Source organism: Felis catus, chromosome E1, assembly GCF_018350175.1.
Source record: "Felis catus isolate Fca126 chromosome E1, F.catus_Fca126_mat1.0, whole genome shotgun sequence".
Classification (NCBI taxonomy): Eukaryota; Metazoa; Chordata; class Mammalia; order Carnivora; family Felidae; genus Felis; species Felis catus.
In genome coordinates, this window is record NC_058381.1 from 10,595,783 (window position 1) to 10,615,703 (window position 19,921).

The following is a 19,921-nucleotide window of genomic DNA, read 5'->3' on the forward strand; positions in this document are numbered from 1 at the left end:
GGGAGGGGGAGGGCCGCACCCCGGGACGCCGGACCTACGGGCCAACCGTCACCGCCCGCACATCCCCGGGTGGGGTGTGGGGGGGTGGTGCTGGGGAGGCAGGACGGGGTCGGGGGCGCTGTGCGCTGACAAAGGAGACTGTAGCTTGCGAAGAGCGAAATGTGCTGCAGCGGGGGCGGAGAGGGCGAATTTCTAATTCCACCCACCGCACCCCGAGAGCACTGCGCCGGTTTTGCAGGTGAAGTCCCTCTCCCTCTGCCTCGGGTTACGGGTGTGTTAAAGTATTTACTCCCCTGGGGATGCGCTCCTCGCCTGCAACTTGGGTTGATGAGATAAGCCTCCGCATCCCTTCCCAGGGGCTCCTACCTGGTGAAGGGAAGGCCAGGCAGGGTGAGAACTCTTTAGAAGGCGAGGGTATCCAGGAGGGGTATCCACAGGGGAGGGAATGAAGAGGGTGCGTGTGTGGGCTTCCTAACGAAAGAGCTGGGAGAGGGGAGGTTGCCGGCGAAGGGGGGGTGGGGGGCATCCTTCAGGGCAGGCCTTTAATCTTGGTCCCAGTAAAGTGACTCTCCTAGAAGAGTAGAACACCGAGGGTGGAGATACCTTAAGGCGGCCCTGGGTGTTTTTTTACTCATAGTAGCCAACATTTGTGATCTTGTCCATTATCTGTTCTTTGAGGGCAAAGGCCGTGCATACCTCTTTGTATCCATCCCAAGTACACAGCGTTCCTAATTCTGAGTTAAACAGTGTCCCCCTCCCCCCAGGAAGGTTGAGTCCAAGTACAACTTTGTTACTACTTAATCCAAGGCCGCTACTGAAATCCTGACCACTCCCTCCACCCCAGAGGAATTAGCTAGGGTTGTTTGGATTTGCACAGCTCCAAAGACTTCCCCAATTATTCTCCAATGCTGGGGCAGAAGGGAGCATTCACCAAAACCTCAACCTTTTGAGACAAAAGCACGCGCGCGCGCGCGCAGGCGCACACACACACACACACACACACACACCCCTTCCTTGGATACGCCATGTTCACCACCTAAAGCTGGTGCCTTCATAAAGACAAAGACCCAAGCAGAAGATGAATGGGGCCCACCCAGGACCCCTTTCCTAGCCCCCTCTTTCCATTTCTGCTGCCTTCCAATCTTTAATCCCCTCCATCAACATAGGAAAAGGTCTGACTTCTTCCAGTTTGCCCAGAATAGCTCTTCAAGCCCTTTATTTCTCTCTCTGGGATGTCCACCCCTGTGGAAAAATGAGGTGCTGCTTCTCAGTGGGGTCTTGGCCTACAGCTTCCTCTCTCCTGGTCTCTGCCAATCTTTCTCAGTCCGGACAGATTTTTAGACCATTCCTTAACGGGAAGCATGTTCACCAATGCCATCGGACTCCTCTCTTCTTAAACCTGTCTTCTCCTCTTTTGGTGTCTCAAGCACGTCCGTTGCCCACAGTGCCTGAGAGCTGGACCCCAAATGAATCTTAACAAATGCCATTTTCCCATTGAATAACCATAGAAGACACGAGGAAACATATGCTGTAAAATATATTTTAAATAATTAGATGCTAACAGTCCTTAAGCACTCAGTACATACGTTTGTATCTAAAGAAACAAAAGCAGAAGAAATATCAAAGTCATAGATGAATACCATCAGTACACAGTGGTCCTGGGTTGAGACAATGATGGATGAGATATTATCAATCTCATCATTCAGACATTGTCTTAGACTAGAACATAGTTTTTTTTTTTTTTACCTTAGTTCCTTTTTTCATTAGAAAACATAATTTTGAACTCTCAATCCTTGAAAGCCATGGGCACAGCTGAACTACTTAACTGAATGAAAACAAATTTCCACCACTTGGCCTGTGCATTACTTGCAAACTCAAAAGGTAGAACTACTTCACTAAAAACAAATTTCCACCGCTTGGCCTGTGCGTTACTTGTAAACTCAAAAAGTAGAACTACTTAACTGAAAAATTTCCAACGCTTGGTCTGTGCGTTACTTGTAAACTCAAAAAGTAGAACTACTTAACTGAAAACAAATTTCCACCGCTTGGCCGGTGCGTTACTTGTAAACTCAAAAAGTAGAACTACTTAACTGAAAAATTTCCACCGCTTGGCCTGTGCGTTACTTGTAAACTCACAAAGTAGAACTACTTAACTGAAAACAAATTTCCACCGCTTGGCCGGTGCGTTACTTGTAAACTCAAAAAGTATCGCTCAACCTGACTCTCTCTTGCCTATCCCTCAACTCTGATATACACTCTCAGTAAAATCCCTAGGAGCAAGATTGAAATGACCCCCAGGAGCAGGAGCCCACGCCACAGCACCAACTGTCTCCCGGTCATCCTAGCGTCTTGGCTCATTTGCAGATCCAATGGAGTCTCGTCTCTTTGTACAACAGCTCTTCTTAACACTCTTCGCTGGTTCCTTGGGACCACCGCTGAAGGGAAAAAAAGGAACTTAGTGAGCAGAGTAAAAGGATATTTTTTTTATTAGTATAAAAGATGTCCTATGTGTATGTTACTAGCCTGGGGAAAGTTTATTGAGGAAGCAGTTGCTGCCTTGGATACGCAAAAGAATACTATCTCAGAGTGCCTCTCCATTCACCAATCACAAACTCCGGAGCCTGCTATTGTGAGCTTAGGTCTATCAGGGAGCTCTGCCTCACCACAAGAACTAGAGGAATAAATACAGTGACCCTCTAGTTAAGATTCATAGGGCAAGTTTTCAAGGGGCCAACACTCCTCTAATTAACAGTTCAGAAGGAGAACAAGCCCAACGGAGGAGAAAAATCACCTAAGAGATCATTCAAGGCCATTCACAGAACTGAAGAGAGATGTGAATCTTCACATCAGGGGGCCTACTAAGCATCCAGCAAGGGTGTGACTCAGATGTAGATTGTCTTCCAATGCTTCAGAGTAGTCAGAATTCAGGAAAATATCCTAAAAGCTTCCCGAGAGAAACGCAAAGGCAGTTGACAGAAAGAACCAAGAATAAGATGGGCATCCGACTTCTTAAGCATAGTGGATACTGGGATGTGCTGACGGCCCTTGGGAGTTGTGAGAGAAAAGCATTTCGAATAGAGTAATTCCAGCTCACTGTCACAAAATGCTTCCTCCATGCCAGGCACTGTTCTCAGCGCTTTACATGTATGAAACTCACGTAACTCTCACGACAGTGGTATGATGTAACTAGTATTATTACCCTTTTACAAATGGGAGATGATAGGAAACTTGGACCAACCATCCGCTGAAGACAATTTTGCTGAAGACAATTATGAAAGCTGGATAAAACGAATGAAAAATATCATCTTGAAGGTATCAGAGTACTACCGAAGTAACAAAAAGTCACCAGGGCAACATCTATGGGAAGCTGGAAACCCAGCAAATAAGCCAGCTTTGGGGGCCACTTTTGACCTGAGAGTTCTCCATCTGGACCTGAGCAATGCTTTTGGGGGGAGTATAGTCCTCACCAAGGTAAACCCCTCTGGACTCTAGGCTGGATCTCAGGGGCTGTATCCAAGAATTCAGGAGGAACCAGAAGTAAATCAAGCCTCACCCTGGTTGCCTTCAAGTCAGCTGGGGTCTCCAGGAAGCTGTTTCTGAAATTGCCCTAGACTGCTGGTAACCCTAAGTATTCAACAAAAGCAAAGGAAAATCCTCCCTGAAGACAGACAGACATCACAGGCCTCAAATTACTTCCACCGGCAATTTTCAAATACAAGATCTGGAACACAATCAAAGATAACCAGGCACACAGGGAACCAGACAACATGAATGAAAACTGGCAGGAACAATGGAATTGGCAGCTGGCTGTAATTCAGCCAGTCTGTGAACTCGGTTATAAAGAAGCGAGGAACTAGTGTGAGTACATGACTAACTGCCGAAGGATCTGGAAGTCTGGGGAGATTACAGATTTGACAGAGAGAAAGTGATATACACACTTGCGTGATGGTCACCGGAAGCAACAGTTAAAACAACGATCTGTTTAAAGCCCATCTTTGCCTGGTAAATGGGGGAACCCTATAGACACGGACATACTAATGTCAGTTTCCAAGATAAGGTCAACGCACAGGATCACCGAGTATTAGAGATCCCTTTGGAATGCTTACGTGAGTACCGTTAAGTCAGCCAAGGAACTGGCAACCTGCAGTGTACCTAAAATTGAGTGTTGCGTGACTTTATCATTTGTCCCTGAAACTTTATTTCCCGGGTTCGGGGGGCGCTCATGGCAGCAAATCTAGTTGTGTCCCACAAATGGCCCCTCCTGGACCACCTGGACAGGCCTGTTTCCAAGAGGTGAGAGTTTATTCCATACCTATGTTCTGATAGACTGCAGGCTGGGCCACAGACTGGGTCCTAGTCCGGGCCACATTTAGTCTCACATTGGCATGTACCCGAGCCTGGAAAATGAAACTCAAAGTCAATCCACAAAGCATTATTTACCACCGTTCTAAATAAAACATTTGACTTGACTACTACCCAGTTTAGGAAAAACCAAGCCATTCTCTGTAACTGACATGTAAGGGGACCTTCTCTGGTTCCCAAGTATGGAATCGTCTTTCAGGATGATTGACATAAGGTCAATGGTGGGGGGGGAAGGGATCGATGGAAAAGCACTAGGGGGAAGGCTGGGCCCAAGTTCAGAGGATTCTCCCCTTTTTCCTTCATTTTTGTTTTGTCTACCATCTATTTTCAGACCCCACATTGACCCTAGCAAGCTGGAGACACTCATGTGTGCAGGTATCTTAATGAAATATTTTGGGATCATAAAAAACAGTATCAGGATAAATTGGCTGGCATCCCTCCTTTCTTTCCAGTTTCAAATCTTGTCCTCAAATTGATTTTTCAGGCACATAGGTGGTACCCTGGCTTGGGATACGAGGAGGAAAGGAACCCCTATTTTTCTGTTTGATAAATAAACAAAAGGGAAATGGGTAACTGCAGGGGTATCTGGCCCTTAGCATGTGAAATAAAGGCAGTTGAAACAGCAACAAAGCATTGGTGATAAAAGGGGAAAGAACCTTACAAATGAGAGGGAGAGAGCCTGAACAGATTGTTTTCTAGGAGAGGAACTTTTATGGGCCAGCAATGAACATAGTTACCTCTTCACAGGCTTTCTTCCAGTTTAGCTGAGAAATGAAGATGAAAAAACACAGACACTGTGTGATCACACAGATAATGATCCCTGACCACAGACCTAGAAGTGGAAATATTTAATAGAGGTTAATTCCATGCAAAACAGGGCACCCCTGGGGAGTATGTGCCTCCTGTCTCACTTTGAGAATCTGCTTTCACGGCTGCAGTGGAGCCCACAGTGATCCAGACATCCCCTTCCTGCTCTCCTTTGGTTTCCAGAAGGTTCTGAGAGGCAGGGCTCCCTGTGGTCACTGCCCAGTGCTCTGGGTCTCAGAACTGATGTTTAGACGCTCTTTTTGGCCTTTGTGATCCTAATACTTTGCTAGTAAGACATGCAGATTATAAGGAAATGAAATTCCCAAGACAGACTACTTCCTGTCTCTAAGAGTGCTATGCTTCTGAACAGCTATGGCCTATGTTCCTCAAAAAGGACTAACGTTTTCAAAATGCACAAGTCACCAGCCATGTTAAGTTCCCTCCCTTGGCACTTCCTACAGGCTTACTGGCTTTGGGCACAGACTTCCAGAGCTCCTGGGACAAGGTTGTCCGCAGAGAGATGATCACAGAGAGGCTGAGGGAGAACAGAACACAGGAAAAGCCTCGTGGATCTCAAGGTACCATCGCACTCTACCTAGTAAACCCACACAGGACACAGAGGGAGTCCCCAAGTGAGAAGGGTTTCTTTGGTCAACAGTGAAGTAATGGCAGAATCAGAAAAGCCAACGAGCGCTGTGAGGAACTGAATATGCAAACAGCCAACGGGCAGACCATATGTAAAAACAAAACTCTAGGGGCGCCTGGGCGGCTCAGTCGGTTGAGAGTCTGACTCCGGCTCAGGTCATGATCTCATGGTTCATGGGTTCAAGCCCCACGTCAGGCTTTGCATTGACAGCATGGAGCTACCTGCTTCCAATTCTCTGTCTCCCTCTCTGCCCCTCCCCGATTCACACACTGTCTCTCTCTCTCTCTCTCTCTCTCAAAAATAAATAAATATTAAAAAAAAAAAAAATAGAGCTCTGATCCACAGCCTACAGCAATCTGTCCAGAAACCAAGCCCTTACCTACAATAAACCCAAAAAGCCAGTTGGTTACACGTCAAACTCTGGGAATAATCCAGGGTGCTACATAAGAACTTCTGCCAACAACTGACCCAAAATGGCCAGGACTTGATCGATAATTGACACGTTCCCTAAGTTCTGTCCCTGCTTCCAACTTAGGGCGAACCAGAGAAAAGCAAACACGCCCTCCCCCCTGCCCCCACCAATCCCACAGGATGCCCCGATTCTCTTGTTAGCCCGCCTCCGGCTTCCCCGGGACATGAGGGCACACCTGAGACCTCTCTTAGTTTCCCTGTAGAGTTCTCCCACCCCTCTGCCCGCCTCTGGGTCTCTGCCCAAACTCCGGTGGTGGTGGCTGACTCCCTTGCTAGAGCAAACTCAGAATAATGGCCTTTGTTTTTCGCATTTGGTTGGTCTCCACGTCCAGAGCTCATCATGGAGGCCCCACAAGACCTGGCCTACACTGCCTAACACCACGGACCCCAGCCTCCAACCCGATGTGGTACCCACAGAGGCCCCTTGTGCCTGTCGGCCTGTGGCGTGTGCAGTCCTTGACGATGTGAGTTCGGGCCAGGCCTGCGCCCCAATCTCTTTACAATGAGCTCCCCGGCTCAGTACCCAGGTTTTGTCCCTGGTTCCCATTCGTTTGGCTTCTTGGGTGGAATCAGGCCATTCCTTTTCGTCCCTTTTGCTGTGTTTTGTGGTGCTGGGTAAAGTGTTGTCTGTCACAGAGGGACAGCTAGAGGCCAGAACACAGGCACAGGCCCTAGAAGCCCGCCGCCTGTGCCGATCTCACAGACCCACGAGGAGTTTGTGGTTCTCAACCCAACTGGCATCCACTGGGACAGACTTTTCTGCAGGTCACCACTAAGACCAGATGAGGCTCTCCTGTCACAGTTTTGTGTCCTGAGGCCTTGGCTTTGATCCAGGGAGCTTTCTTTTTGGGTTTCCGCCCGCCCGTTCTGAGCCCCTTCTAACTGCCGTGTGGGCGTCAGAGAAGGTGCTCGATGTCACAACCCTTTCGTCTCCTTTTGTCAATGAGAAAACTAACACTGAAATTGGAAAGCGAAGATGAACACAGAACTTGGTAGGAAACATAACCCTTTCGCTGACCTACAACACATGGGAGGACCATTTTGAAAAAGGACTTTGGGACAAAAATGAGCCAAGACCCCAAGTCTCTTTGGGACCTGCGAGAGAGACAGCTGGATGGCCGCCCCCCGCCCCCACCCCGGCCAACCTCCCAACTACAAGGACACTTGCAGATACTGTAAACAGAAGGGATGCCAGGAAGGGAAAACCCAAGACCAAGAAAACTCTCTCGTTTCAGGTCAGTGAGTGCTTGCGGAAGGCAAAATCACCCACTATCCCGCCAGGCCCTTCAACACTCCAGGTGAATTCACCGTAAATAGAGACGGCCATCCTCATCAATGCCTGGCAGATGCCCCGCTTTCTACAAGCAGCCCGGCACCTTACCCAACCTCTGTCTCAGGGTATGCATACTGCACAGGTGGTTGGTATTTCAAGTGACCCGCAGGTTTTCCCAATCTCCCAGTCCTTTTTTTCCCCCCCTAAGTTTATTTATTTATTTTGAGAGAGACAGAGAGCACAAGCCAGGGAGAGGGAGAGAGAAAAAAATCCCCAGCAGGCTCTGCACTGTTAGCGCAGAGCCCGACGCGGGGCTCAAAACTCACGAACCGCAAGATCATGACCTCAGCCGAAAGCAAGAGTCAGACGCTTCGGGTTCCGTGCTGAGCGCTCAGCCTGGAGCCTGCTTCGGATTCTGTGTCTCCCTCTCTCTCTCTCTCTCTCTCTCTCTCTCGGCCCACCCCACCCTCACTCTCGCTCTGTCGGTCAAAAATAAATAAGCATTTAAAAACTTTAAAAAAAAGAGGCACTAATCCGACTGAGCCACCCAGGCACCCCTGCCAATTATCCCAGTCTTTAACCGTAACCCTGGAGCCCTTGACTGAGAAGCGCAGCTTCCTGCTCGGTGCTACCACCCCTGCAAATTTCACAGGGGGAGCCTTCCTCTGCAGGCGGAACCGTGATATCAAATGCATACCAGAGATCTGAGCGGACTCCTCTATTTACGGTCGAATTCGGTCTGCTCGGGGTGCACACCTTGCTTCCTATATTTGACACAGACCCCAGACAAGGACCTTGACACTATGCCTGACACTCCATGGCCTTGGTTACTGTACTGACACAGCCAAAGGATTGGAGCAGGACCCCTAAAAGTTCAGACTGCTCCTACCAAGTGTTACCTAAACTTCCCCAGCATCCCTTGAAGGCAAATGAAGGGATTCAAACCTAGCGCTGAAAAGTCACACCCAGAGGTCTTTCCATACCCTGGACTGGCCCTTAGAACTATCACTAAAAAAAAAAAAAAAAAAGTCAAATGCATGAGGATATCTTTACTCAAGACTTCAGGGCCATCAACAAAATTGTGATCCCTCGCTCACCACAAATACCTGACCCAGTAACCATCCTGACATCGACCCCTCCTGAAGCCACTCGCTTTACTGTAGTGATGAGTCTTTGTTCTGCTCTGTTCAGCGAGCCTCTACATGGGGACGGCCGATACCCCTTTCCTTCACCAGCCGAGGAAAACAGTGTCTGCACAGTCACGGGCTAGGAGGGCCACTGAGTCCCCCCCACCCCCCTCAATTTTTCTGAGTTCCTTAATCGAGAATTTTAAAAATCGGGGCACCTGGGTGGCTCAGTCCATTGACTACCTGACTCGATTTTGGCTCACGTTAGGATCCCAGGGTCGTGGTCTGGAGCCCTGCATCAGGCTCCGTCCCTGGTGGGGATTCTCTCGCTCTCCCTCTGCCCCTCTCCCCATTTGCACTCCCTCGCTCTAAAATTAAAAAAAAATTTTTTTTCTAATTTAAAAAAGAATTTTAAAAATGTACATTTCCCTTGTGATTCTTTTTTTTTCCTTTTTTTAAATCACAGCAGGATTCATTCATTCATTCATTCATGAGACAGAGGAAGAAAGCACATGAGCGAGGGAGAGGGGCAGAAGGAGAGGAAGATCATCTTTTTTTTTTTTTCCTCTTGAGAGAGAGGGCACAAGTAAGCAAGAGGCAAAGAGGTAGGGAGAGAGAGAGATCCCATGACAGGCAGAGAGGGAGAGAAAAGAGAGAGAAGTGGGGCTCGCCTGAAGCAGGGCTCAAACTCATCCAAAGTGGGGTTCAAGCTCGCCCTCTGAGGGACTCAAACTCACAAACCGTGAGATCGTGACCTGAGCCGAAGTCAGATGCTTAACCAACTGAGCCACCCAGGCGCCCTCTTGTGATTCATTTCTGATACATGATGCATCAGCACTCCTACTTTGTGCGGAGAATGAGGAAGTGCACGTAAAACATTCTGTTCTCTTGTTCTCAGCCTTGGCAGAAAAGAGACATCGTTTCAAAAGCACAATTACAATTTTGCCACAACACAGTTCATTTAGGGTATGACCTATCCAGGATTTCTGGGTTTAACTGGATATTGCAGACCACGGGAGCCAAATTTTTCTGAGCTTGCAACACCTCTCTATGAATCGATTTGTCCATAGAGACAGACCCTGTGCTCAGGAGGCCCCAACACGAACAGGCTTCTGAAACCTAGAAGGCTCCTCAGCAGGCCTCCTTCCCGCCCAGGCATCCCCAACTACAAAAAACTACTTTGTCTCTCTGTGCCCATAATCTCAAAGTTCATGAGTTCAAGCCCTGTGTTGGGGTCTGTGCCTACAGCTCGGAGCCTGGAGCCTGCTCTGGATTCTGTGTCTCCCTTTCTCTCTCTCTCTCTCTCTCTGCCCCTCCCCTGCTCATGCTGTGTCTCTCTCTCAAAAATAAATAAACTTTAAAGAAAAATAATAAAACAATAAAATATCAGACTGCAGTCCTCTACCCGAGGTAAAACATCAGCCCAGATGGCAGACCCTACTGTGATTCCCAAATTATGTCACCAGCGAAGACCAGAGACTAGACATATATGCGGACGGCAGACTGATGCTGTGGGAGAAGCCCCTGCCTGATGTGGGGCTGTTCTGGAAACAGAGGGTTTCTCACCTCTGCCGGAGCCCCTATCACAGATAGAAAGCAAGTGAAGAAACCTTTAAACTCACTTCCGTCTTCCAGAGAGGCAGCCATTGTAAAGATGGAGACCCACAGAGAACAAGAGGATGCAGAAGCCAAAAGGAGACCCTCACAGATCATTGAGCCAAGCAAGCCACTTTAACCAGGTTCTGATCCTGTCCGAGCCCTCAAAAGATAGATCTCTGGGGGCGCCTGGGTGGCTCAGTTGGTTGAGCGATCGACTTCGGCTCAGGTCATGATCTCGCGGTCCGTGAGTTTGAGCCCCGCGTCGGGCTCTGTGCTGACAGCCCAGAGCCTGGAGCCTGTTTCGGATTCTGTGTCTCCCTCTCTCTGACCCTCCCCCGTTCATGCTCTGTCTCTCTGTCTCAAAAATAAATAAACGTTAAAAAAAAAAAAATTAAAAAAAAAAAAAAAGATAGATCTCTGGAGGGTTCAAAGAGGCCCTTGTAAAAAGAACAGTGTTTAGCCTCCGGTTTTGAAAAGACGTACGGAAAACACATCTGGTCGCACACCCATCACTCAGGGAATCTCTGGCACCATCAAGATGGCCACTCAATAGCACAAGATGATTTCAAATGGATGTTAGCGAAGTTTCTCCACGAAACTATTCATCATCAGAGTAGACGGGTTGCTTAGCATCTGCAATCAACATTGGTGGGGAAACTTTAAAAAAAAATAGCTGAGGTTTTTTTTCAGGTCATGTGTCTCTCGTCACCAACATAATCCTGGAGAAACCGTGAAGGTCGACGTGGCCGGGAACCAGGCCTCAAGGGACCTTTGAACACCTACAGATGGATTTTGTCCAGCTTGTATCCTCCATAGGATTTAAATACGTTTTAGTTACCGGTTGTCTATTTTCAGGATGACGCATTTCCTTGCTGAAAAGCTACAGCCCTTGCCATCACTAAAGAGCTGCCTGACTTTGTATTTCCAACCTGAGGTCTCAGGTTTTATAGGTCTCAGATGGCAAGTTTTATACCAAGTGACTGAGGCACGTGCTTTATGGGAGCCATATAAAAGAACTCTGTAGGGGTGTCTGGGTGGCTTGGTCGGTTAAGCGTCTGACTTCGGCTCAGGTCATGATCTCACGGTCCGTGAGTTCAAGCCCCGCGTCGGGCTCTGTGCTGACAGCTCAGAGCCTGGAGCCTGTTTCGGATTCTGTGTCTCCCTCTCTCTCTGCCCCTCCCTTGTTCATGCTCTGTCTCTCTCTGTCTCAAAAATAAATAAACGTTAAAAAAAATTTTTTTTTAAATAAAAAAAAAAAAGAACTCTGTAAAATATTACTCCTTACTCAAAACACTATGCTGTCCTCATCACCCACAATCTTCTGGAAAAGTAGAAAGGACCAATGTCATCCTTAAACTCACCCTTAAATTCTGAAAGAATTAGGACACTGGAAGGCCTGTGTCTAGGGATTTCACCACCAATACCAGCCTGACCACACTGATGGGCTACGTGCAAAATATCACCAGGGCCCTACCGCCAACAGCTTAAGGCTGCCTTCCCACAACATCTTCCTAAACAGCTTCTCCACCATCTTTAGCCAGAAGATTTCATCTACCGGAAGAGAGAGCAGGGAAAACTGTTCCTGAACCTTGTTGGAAGGGACCTTTTCAACAGTTGTGACGCTGGTTGGTTGCATTTTTTCCCAAGTCTTGAATGGTTCTGCACAATCGCTCACCATGATGGTCATCATGATAGTACAACATCAAGGAGCTCAAGAAGATCTTGCAATACAGTTGACTATGAAGATGACTGTACAATCCCCAGGTGGTAAGACCTGGCTCCCTAGCTTTCCCTGAATTCCCCTTGTCTCTAATTTTCCCTGAAAAAGAGGAGACTGAGACACTGAATATACGATGGCCACACCATATATCAAAGTAGAACTCTGACCCACAACCTGCAGCAACAGAGCCAGGAAAACCCCTTATCCACAATAAACAACCGAAAAGCCAGCCTGTTCCACATCAGACTTGCAGAAGGCCAGATAGCTATCCCTAGAGACACTCCAGGACGCTAAACAGTAACTTCTGCAACAGCTGACCCAAAATGGCCAGGATTTACCTTAAGCACTGACAGCTTCCCTAATTTTTGTCCCTGCTTCCCACTCAGAACCAAGCAGAGAAAAGCAAACACGCACCCCTGACCAACTGCACAGGATGCCCCACGTCTACTTGGCCTGCTTCCAGCTTCCCCAGGCCACCGGTGCCCATCAGGGGACACCCGAAGCGTGCCCCTTTCCCCCCCACCCCCGCCACAAAACCTTCCCAACTCCTCTGCCTGCCTTTGGATCTCTGCCAGAACTCCAGTGATGCTGGCCCCGGCCTTGCTACAGCAAGCTCAGAATTAACGGCCTTTGCTTTTCCTATTTGGTTGGTCCATAGCCATCTAGATCTGGGTAAGGGCAAGGTGGCCAGACTGGGCTCGTGACTGACAGGTGCAGATAGCCAGACTTGGCGCAGAATTTACAGTTCTGCTCCCGTCAACACCAGTCACCCTCGTATCACGTTTCAGGTGCGATCAGCCCAATGTTTACTTTTATTTATTTACTTATTTATTTTCATGTTTATTTTTGAGAGAGAGAAAGAGAGAGAGCACTCACGGGAAGGGCAGAGAGAGGGGGAGACAGAGGATCTGAAGCAGGCTCCACGCTGATAGCAGTGAGCCCGATGCAGGGCTCGGACTCACAAACCATGAGATCATGACCCGAGCCAAAGTTGGACACTCAACTGACTGAGCCACCCAGGCGCTCCCAGCCCAATATCTAGAAGAGTAAAGTTGATGACCACCTGCCATTCCTATAATGGACTAATAAAACCAAATACATACAGGATGGCTTTCTCTTCCAAATACAGTTGTTCCCAAGCCACAAAAACTACAAGCTTACCCTAACCATCCTAAACAGGAAATAACCAGCTATCTCCAGCTGTAATTGGAAAGTTACGAGTTAGAGTTCCAGGAATCTCACCCCCCACCATTTAAAAGACTTCTGTTTGACTCAACCCCGGAACCCCGAAACACGATGATGATCAGAATCCCCTAGGCAAGACCCAGGAATATGTGTATTCGAAAAGCCTCACAGGAAATTATGACGGACTTTATGTTTCGCTGGAGCTGCCCAGGAGAACTTGCCACATTCTGATGCGCCTCTGAGCACCCTGTGTAGGTATACTGCACACCCTACAAAGCGGGACACAACATTCAAGCCAGTTAGTGTTACACTTTTTTTTCTCGAAGAGGTGGGTGGCAGAGATTGGCTACAGTCTTCTCGCGGAACCCTCAGCTCCCCAGAGTTCCCAGCATGTTTTAAATTGAGATATAACGGACCTGTTAGTTTCAAGCGTGCAACACAATGATTCAATGTGTGTGTATATACTGTGAAATGATCACTGCGATGAATCTAATTATATATCGCCACACACAGCTGCAAAATTCTTTTTCTTACAATGAGAACTTTTAAGATCTACTCCCTTGCCAACCTTCCAGCAAGTAATAACAGTATTAACAACTGTAGCTGCCATATTGTGCATTCCCAATCCCCAGGACTTACTTTATAACTGGAAGTTTGCACCACAGCATTTTTTTTTAATGTTTAATGTTTTAATTTATTTTTGAGAGAGAGAGACAAAGAGACAGAGCATGAGCAGGGGAGGGGCAGAGAAAGAGGGAGACCCAGAATCCAAAGCAGGCTCCGGGCTCCAAGATGTCAGCACAGAGCCCGACGCGGAGCTCAAACTCACCAACTGTGAGATCAAGACCTGAGCCGAAGTTGGGACACTTGACCGACTGAGCGACCCAGGTGCCCCACCACGGCATTTCTTTTAAGTGATTCTTTTTTTTTTTTTTTTTTTTAACATTTTATTTATTTTTGAGAGACAGAGAGAGACAAGGCATGAGCGGGGGAGGGGCAGAGAGAGAGAAAGAGACACAGAATCCGAAGCAGGCTGCAGGCTCTGGGCAAGCTGTCGGCATAGAGCCTGATGCGGGGCTTGAACCCACAAACTGTGAGATCATGACCTGAGCCGAAGTCGGACGCTCAACCGACTGAGCTACCCAGGTGCCTCTCTTTTAAGTGATTTTTTTTTAATTTTTTTTTTCAACGTTTTTTATTTTTGGGACAGAGAGAGACAGAGCATGAACGGGGGAGGGGCAGAGAGAGAGGGAGACACAGAATCGGAAACAGGCTCCAGGCTCTGAGCCATCAGCCCAGAGCCCGACGCGGGGCTCGAACTCGCGGACCGCGAGATCGTGACCTGGCTGAAGTCGGACGCTTAACCAACTGCGCCACCCAGGCGCCCCTCTTTTAAGTGATTCTTAACTCCCTCTGCTTTGCACATCCTAGAGATGCTTTTGTCAAATGAACAGCACTGGGAACACAGATCTGTATTTTTAAGTGGATTCCTCTAATGTTTCCCTTAGCTATGCCACTGGCAAATCCAAAATATGAATAATGTCAGAAACTCAGCTAAATAATTTTCTGCACCATGATGAAAGCCCAGTGAACTTTGCATTGGCAACTCCATTCTTTGAACATCTCCCATATTTTTCATTAAAATATTATTCAACTGGAGAACAATGTGCAGCATAACGGGATGGGAAGTTCACGCCAGGTATCAGATGACTTCTCACTGGTCCCCCGCCAGCCAAGTACTGATGGGTAAAAATGAGCCATGCTTAAATCTGTCACCACTTCACCCAAAGATAAAGTGTTCAGGTTTTAACATCATCATGCGTTAACCACCAGTGTATTCCAAATTATTATTTTAGAAATCACAGCTGGGCAATCATTTGCTTCTATACTTCAAAAAAGTTTTTAAATGTTTTGAGAGAGAGACAGACAGAGCACGAGCGAGGGAGAGGCAGAGAAAGAGGGAGACACAGAATCCGAAGCAAGCTCCAGGCTCTAAGCTGTCAGCACAGAGCCCGACGTGGGGCTCAAACTCATGAACCGCGAGATCATGACCTGAGCAGAAGTTGGATGCTTAGCCCACTGAGCCACCCAGGCGCCCCTCTCTACGTTTTTAAAGGTTAGCATGGATTAAGTCCTTTCCTCCGAGTGTGGCAAGGGGATAAAGAGTCCCCTCACACCCCTGTGCCTGCCTTCTGTGCTGTTCACACACATCACACCCATGGCCTGGGGAGACCTGCAAGGCACAAGGCTTACAAGGTCGTACTAGGTGGGAGGTGGAGGCCACAGAATGGCAATGAAGGTGACATTGAGAACACAGCTCTAAGGGCTGCATGGGCTGACGCAGGAGCCATGCTCTAGGATGTATACGGCTACCATGGCTGCTGCCGGAAGTTCTGTAGGAATCACGCCAAGGCTGATCCATGGCTTCCCCTGCCTCGGCCCAAACACTCCAGTATGGCCAGTTTATGATGGCCACAACCAGTCCTGCAGACTCACTCTCCGGGTCTCACCATACAAGCGCTTCTACCAAAGGACAGAACCAGGGCCACAAAAGGCACGTTTCTCAAAGCTTCCTCGGCACTCCTGCTCTCACCAACTCTGAGGACGTGAGAACTTGATGGTACAGGGCAGGGAGAGGAGTAGAAAGGTCACCCTGCTCTACTCAAGCCTGTCAGTGTGAAAAGCGGGCCCGGCTGGGCAAGAGGGGCATGAACTTGCAGTCCCGGGCCCCTGGCTACCTGCTGTCCACTCCGTGCTTCTCTCTGACAGGGCACAGAACAAGCATGCAAAAGTTTCAAAGTTCCAGGGCCAAGTCTCAAAGAAAAAAGCCTCCATGCTCCAACAGTCATTTCCAGGCCCCATGAGTAACAGATCTGCCTGCCCGTGGTTAATGCTTACCAAGCACTTTCAGTCTGGCCAGGAACATCAGTGAGGTCCCGACAGGGAGACCAACCACATAATACCCGACGGCATTGACCATGGCCCCAGCCTTCTGGTTGCCACTTCCCCGCAGGATGCCACCACTTGTGCACTGTAGGCAGAAAACATCCATCAGTGAGAACACTGCTGAGGCTTCTAAAAGACTCCTGTCCCCAAGCACCTCCCATCCCGGGGCAGGGGCGGGACTCGGACTTAAAATCCATGATCACGTGCCAGTGTTCTTATCAAACGAGTATGATAAAAACGTTGGGTATTACCTACCTGCCCCATCCCAGTTGGTCTTTCCTTCTCTTTTTGCCTTTTTAATTTTTTGTTTTTAACGTTTATTCGTTTTTGAGAGACAGGGAGAGGGCAGGGGAGGGGCAGAGAGAGAGAGGGAGACACAGAATCCGAAGCAGGCTCCAGGCTCCGAACTGTCAGCACAGAGCCCGACATGGGGCTCGAACCCACGAGCGGTGAGATCATGACCTGAGCCGAAGTCGGACGCTTGACCCACTGAGCCGCCCAGGCACCCCCAACTGCTCTTTGGGTTTAAATGCTCTTCGGTTTAAATGTACCACCATCAGAAGAAACGTGTAGATCATAAAGGGGCTTGAAAGGAATACTGCGTAACACTTACAGCAAGACCTTCGAACACGTGGGAAACAGCACAGATCGGAATCACCTCAGCGACCAGAGCCACGATTTCTCTGTTAGGAAAAGAAAGCACGTCGTGATCAGGAGGAGACAGATGTGTGGCTCAGGTGATGGCACTTGGCCTCTGTGTAAAACCAGAGGGGCTCATGCATTCTAGCCAACACCCGATTCGTGGACAATCCCATGGTTTCTTAGCCCGTAGAGGAAACCAACCCTACATTGCATCGAATGACTTCCAGAAGGAATATATAGTCCAACTGGTTGATGGAAACAATTGCATGAGATGATGTGGTGCTCCCCTGCCCACAAAAAAATAAAATTTGGATTATAATGCCACCCTCTTTTCATGTTTATTTTTGAGAGAGAGTGTGCAAGCACACGTGAGCAGTTGAGGGGCAGGCAGAGAGGATCCAAAGCGGGCCCTGCACTGACAGCGTCTCGAGAGCTTGATGTGGGGCTCGAACCCACGAACCGTGAGATCATGAGCCGAAGTCAGATGCTTAACCGACTGAGCCACCCAGGCGCCCCAATGCCATCCTTCTTTGAACATGACTCCACACGTATCTCAGTGTGTCTGGATGGAGTAGAACAGAGTGGTTACAGTTCTCTCTGTGGAACCCAGGTTGGCATGTTACAAAGGCCACAGAGACAGTTTACAGAATTATCCTTGGTTCCTAGAGGAAGTCCCTAACCTCTACAGCTAGAGACTTTGATTTTAACACCTACACTTCTAGAAAATGCCGCCACTGACCCAGGAAGGCAAAAAAATCCATCATACTCTTGAGTGATGAACAAACAGGCCTAGATCATTGTCTGGCAATAAATATTTGTTGAATGAATTAAGAAATCAGGAAACCCAGCACTGAACAAGGTGGTCACTCTCCTCCCCCTCTAAAAACAGGACAGAAATACAGTTCACTATTCAAACTGGATTTCATTTCTTGAATAGGTAACATCTGCCAATGGTTCAAAGAAATCAAGCCACGCAAAAAGAATATCGAGAAAAATCTTACTTCCACTCTGTTCCCAGCCCACCCATTGCCACCTCCCTGCTGACTGGGCAACAATCCTGAATACTGTCTGTACTTTTCCAGTACAAATACAGTCTTCTGTTCCCCTTCTAGAAACTGTTAGTTCATGTTCTAGCATTCTCTACGTGACCTTCTACAACTTGGCTTTTCCAACATACTCACTTTTATATCCCATCAAAATATATTATCTTTCATGTGCTGCGGAATTCAGTCCACTAATATTTCAGTTTTGATTTTAGAACTGATATTAACAAGTGAGACTGCCCTGCAACTTTCTTTTTTACTGTACAAACTTTGTCAGATTTCGGTACCAATGTTATTTTTGCTTCCAAAACAGAATGCGGACACTTCCCTTTTTGTGGTCTCTGGTACAGTTCGACAGCACTGGAATGACATTTTCGAGGTTTTATAAAATTCTCCACGGGAATCCTCAGGGATTAGTGCTTTTTCAAATTTTAAAATAAATTTTTCTTATTTCTTCAAAGGAAATAGGTCCAGTTAGACCTTTTATGTTTTCCAAGGTAAGTTTTGGTAAATTATTTTCCTAGAAAGTTATTTATTCCTTTCAGATTAAAAAAAAATTTTTTTTTAATGTTTATTCATTTTCTGAGAGAAAGAGACAGAGTGCAAGTGAAGGAGGGGCAGGGAGAGAGGGAGACACAGAATCGGAAGCAGGCTCCAGGCCCCGAGCTGTCAGCACTGAGCCCAATACAGGGCTCGAACTCACGAACCGTGAGATCATGACCTAAGCTGACGTCAGATACTGAACTGATGCCACTCAGACGCCCCTATATTCCTTCCAGGTTTTATAAATTTACTTTCAAAAGTCATGCAAACTCGTCTCTCACGGTTCAAAAAAATGACTGTTTTTTAGTAACTTCCTCCTTTATTACTTTGCGTCAAGGGGCTCTCTCTCTTCTCCCTCTCTGCTAACGTTAGGTTCCAAGTCCTTGTTAGAATCTGTGTCACCAATCCTGCCAGTTTCAGCTGATCCTGGTCAGCTCATAAATAATTTGACGTCGTGAGTTTTCTCGGTCTCCCAATACCACCAAATATATGGTTCCTGGGCCCTTTTGTTCTTCGTGTTTTCTTCCTGCCCCGCATGGTTTCCGGAAGTGGACAGACTCAGAAGCAAACGTCTGCCACATGCCTACGAAACCATCAGCGCAGGATACACATCCGATAACGACCGTTCTGATTCCCTTGCAGGAAAACGAGCATGATTTCCGGCTGCCCTTCTGCTTCCTTGGAAGCGAGGGACACTTAAACATCCTATTTCCCCACAGCAACATGGCGGAGGCTTCAAGGGGACAACCCGACATCAGAAGTCAAAAGGCAACCCCAAAAAGATACCCAAGGAATGAACGGCGGAGGGCAGTCCTGTCCACCACCTGCTTGTTAAACCCGTGAAGGAAAAGTCAACGTTGCCTTTTGTAAACTGCTGATAGAAGAAACCCAAGTCAGAAGTATCCTTGCGACATGCCCACACCAGCCAGCCTCACTGATGAAAGCGACCAACCCAAACAGGACCCGCAAACCACACAGGAGACCCATCCCTTACACGAATTCGTCTCAGTGATCGATCTGATCATGTGATTTTTTGAGACAGCTCTTCAGGGAGACTTTAACTTCGGTTCGAACTGACCAATATATTCCACGACTTGTATCTACCAGGAACTTGGGGGCCAGATTCTGAGCTACCAAGAGGATTCTTATCACTGGGAGCAAAATAACTGAAAATGTAATCAATGGTACCAAAAAGGGGTCTCCTTCTCTAAAATACACACCTATCCTGACCACCTGCAGCATGTCCAATAAATTGCCCAATAAATTGGCATTCTGGATGATAAATTAGTTCCTACATCTGATCAGTTCTTCCCAGGAAACATCAGTGAGGTTTTTTTTTTCCTTTTTTTATGTTTATTTATTTTTGAGAGTGAGAGAGACATAGCACGAGTGGGAGAGAGGCAGAGAGAATGGGAGACACAGAATCTGAAGTGTCCTTTAGGCTCTGAGCTGTCAGCACAGAGCCCAATGTGGAGCTCGAACCCATGGACCGTGAGATCATCAAGTTTTTGGCCACTTAACCGACCGAGCCACCAGGTGCCCCCGGTGAGTTTCTGA

The 19,921-nt window shown here is 47.7% G+C and overlaps 2 protein-coding genes and 1 long non-coding RNA gene across 4 annotated transcripts in view; 1 reads left to right on the top strand and 2 right to left on the bottom strand.

The window, feature by feature from the left end:
* LOC101084751 (multidrug and toxin extrusion protein 2-like) overlaps positions 1-500 on the bottom strand; it is a 60,269-nt gene extending 59,769 nt beyond the window's left edge. The window contains exon 1 of the mRNA XM_045044355.1: positions 367-500. The gene's annotated coding sequence lies outside the window, so the exon portion shown is untranslated. The remainder of the gene's footprint in view (positions 1-366) is intronic.
* On the top strand, positions 81-19,648 carry LOC102901150. Of its 2 annotated transcripts, none has more exons than XR_891029.4 (5): positions 81-238; positions 5,631-5,747; positions 6,619-6,750; positions 7,522-7,684; positions 19,007-19,648. It is a non-coding gene; the product is annotated as an uncharacterized LOC102901150 (long non-coding RNA). The 2 variants fall into 2 exon arrangements; XR_002148891.3 differs by having other exon boundaries at positions 19,084-19,648.
* Positions 1,525-19,921, bottom strand: part of SLC47A1 (solute carrier family 47 member 1) — a 39,654-nt gene continuing 21,257 nt past the window's right edge. The window contains exons 13-17 of the mRNA XM_003996362.6: positions 16,750-16,819; positions 16,089-16,221; positions 5,100-5,194; positions 4,313-4,397; positions 1,525-2,435 (exon numbers count right to left, since the gene is read on the bottom strand). Coding sequence (XP_003996411.1) covers positions 2,233-2,435; positions 4,313-4,397; positions 5,100-5,194; positions 16,089-16,221; positions 16,750-16,819 — 586 coding nt within the window. The 3' untranslated portion in view covers positions 1,525-2,232. The remainder of the gene's footprint in view (positions 2,436-4,312; positions 4,398-5,099; positions 5,195-16,088; positions 16,222-16,749; positions 16,820-19,921) is intronic.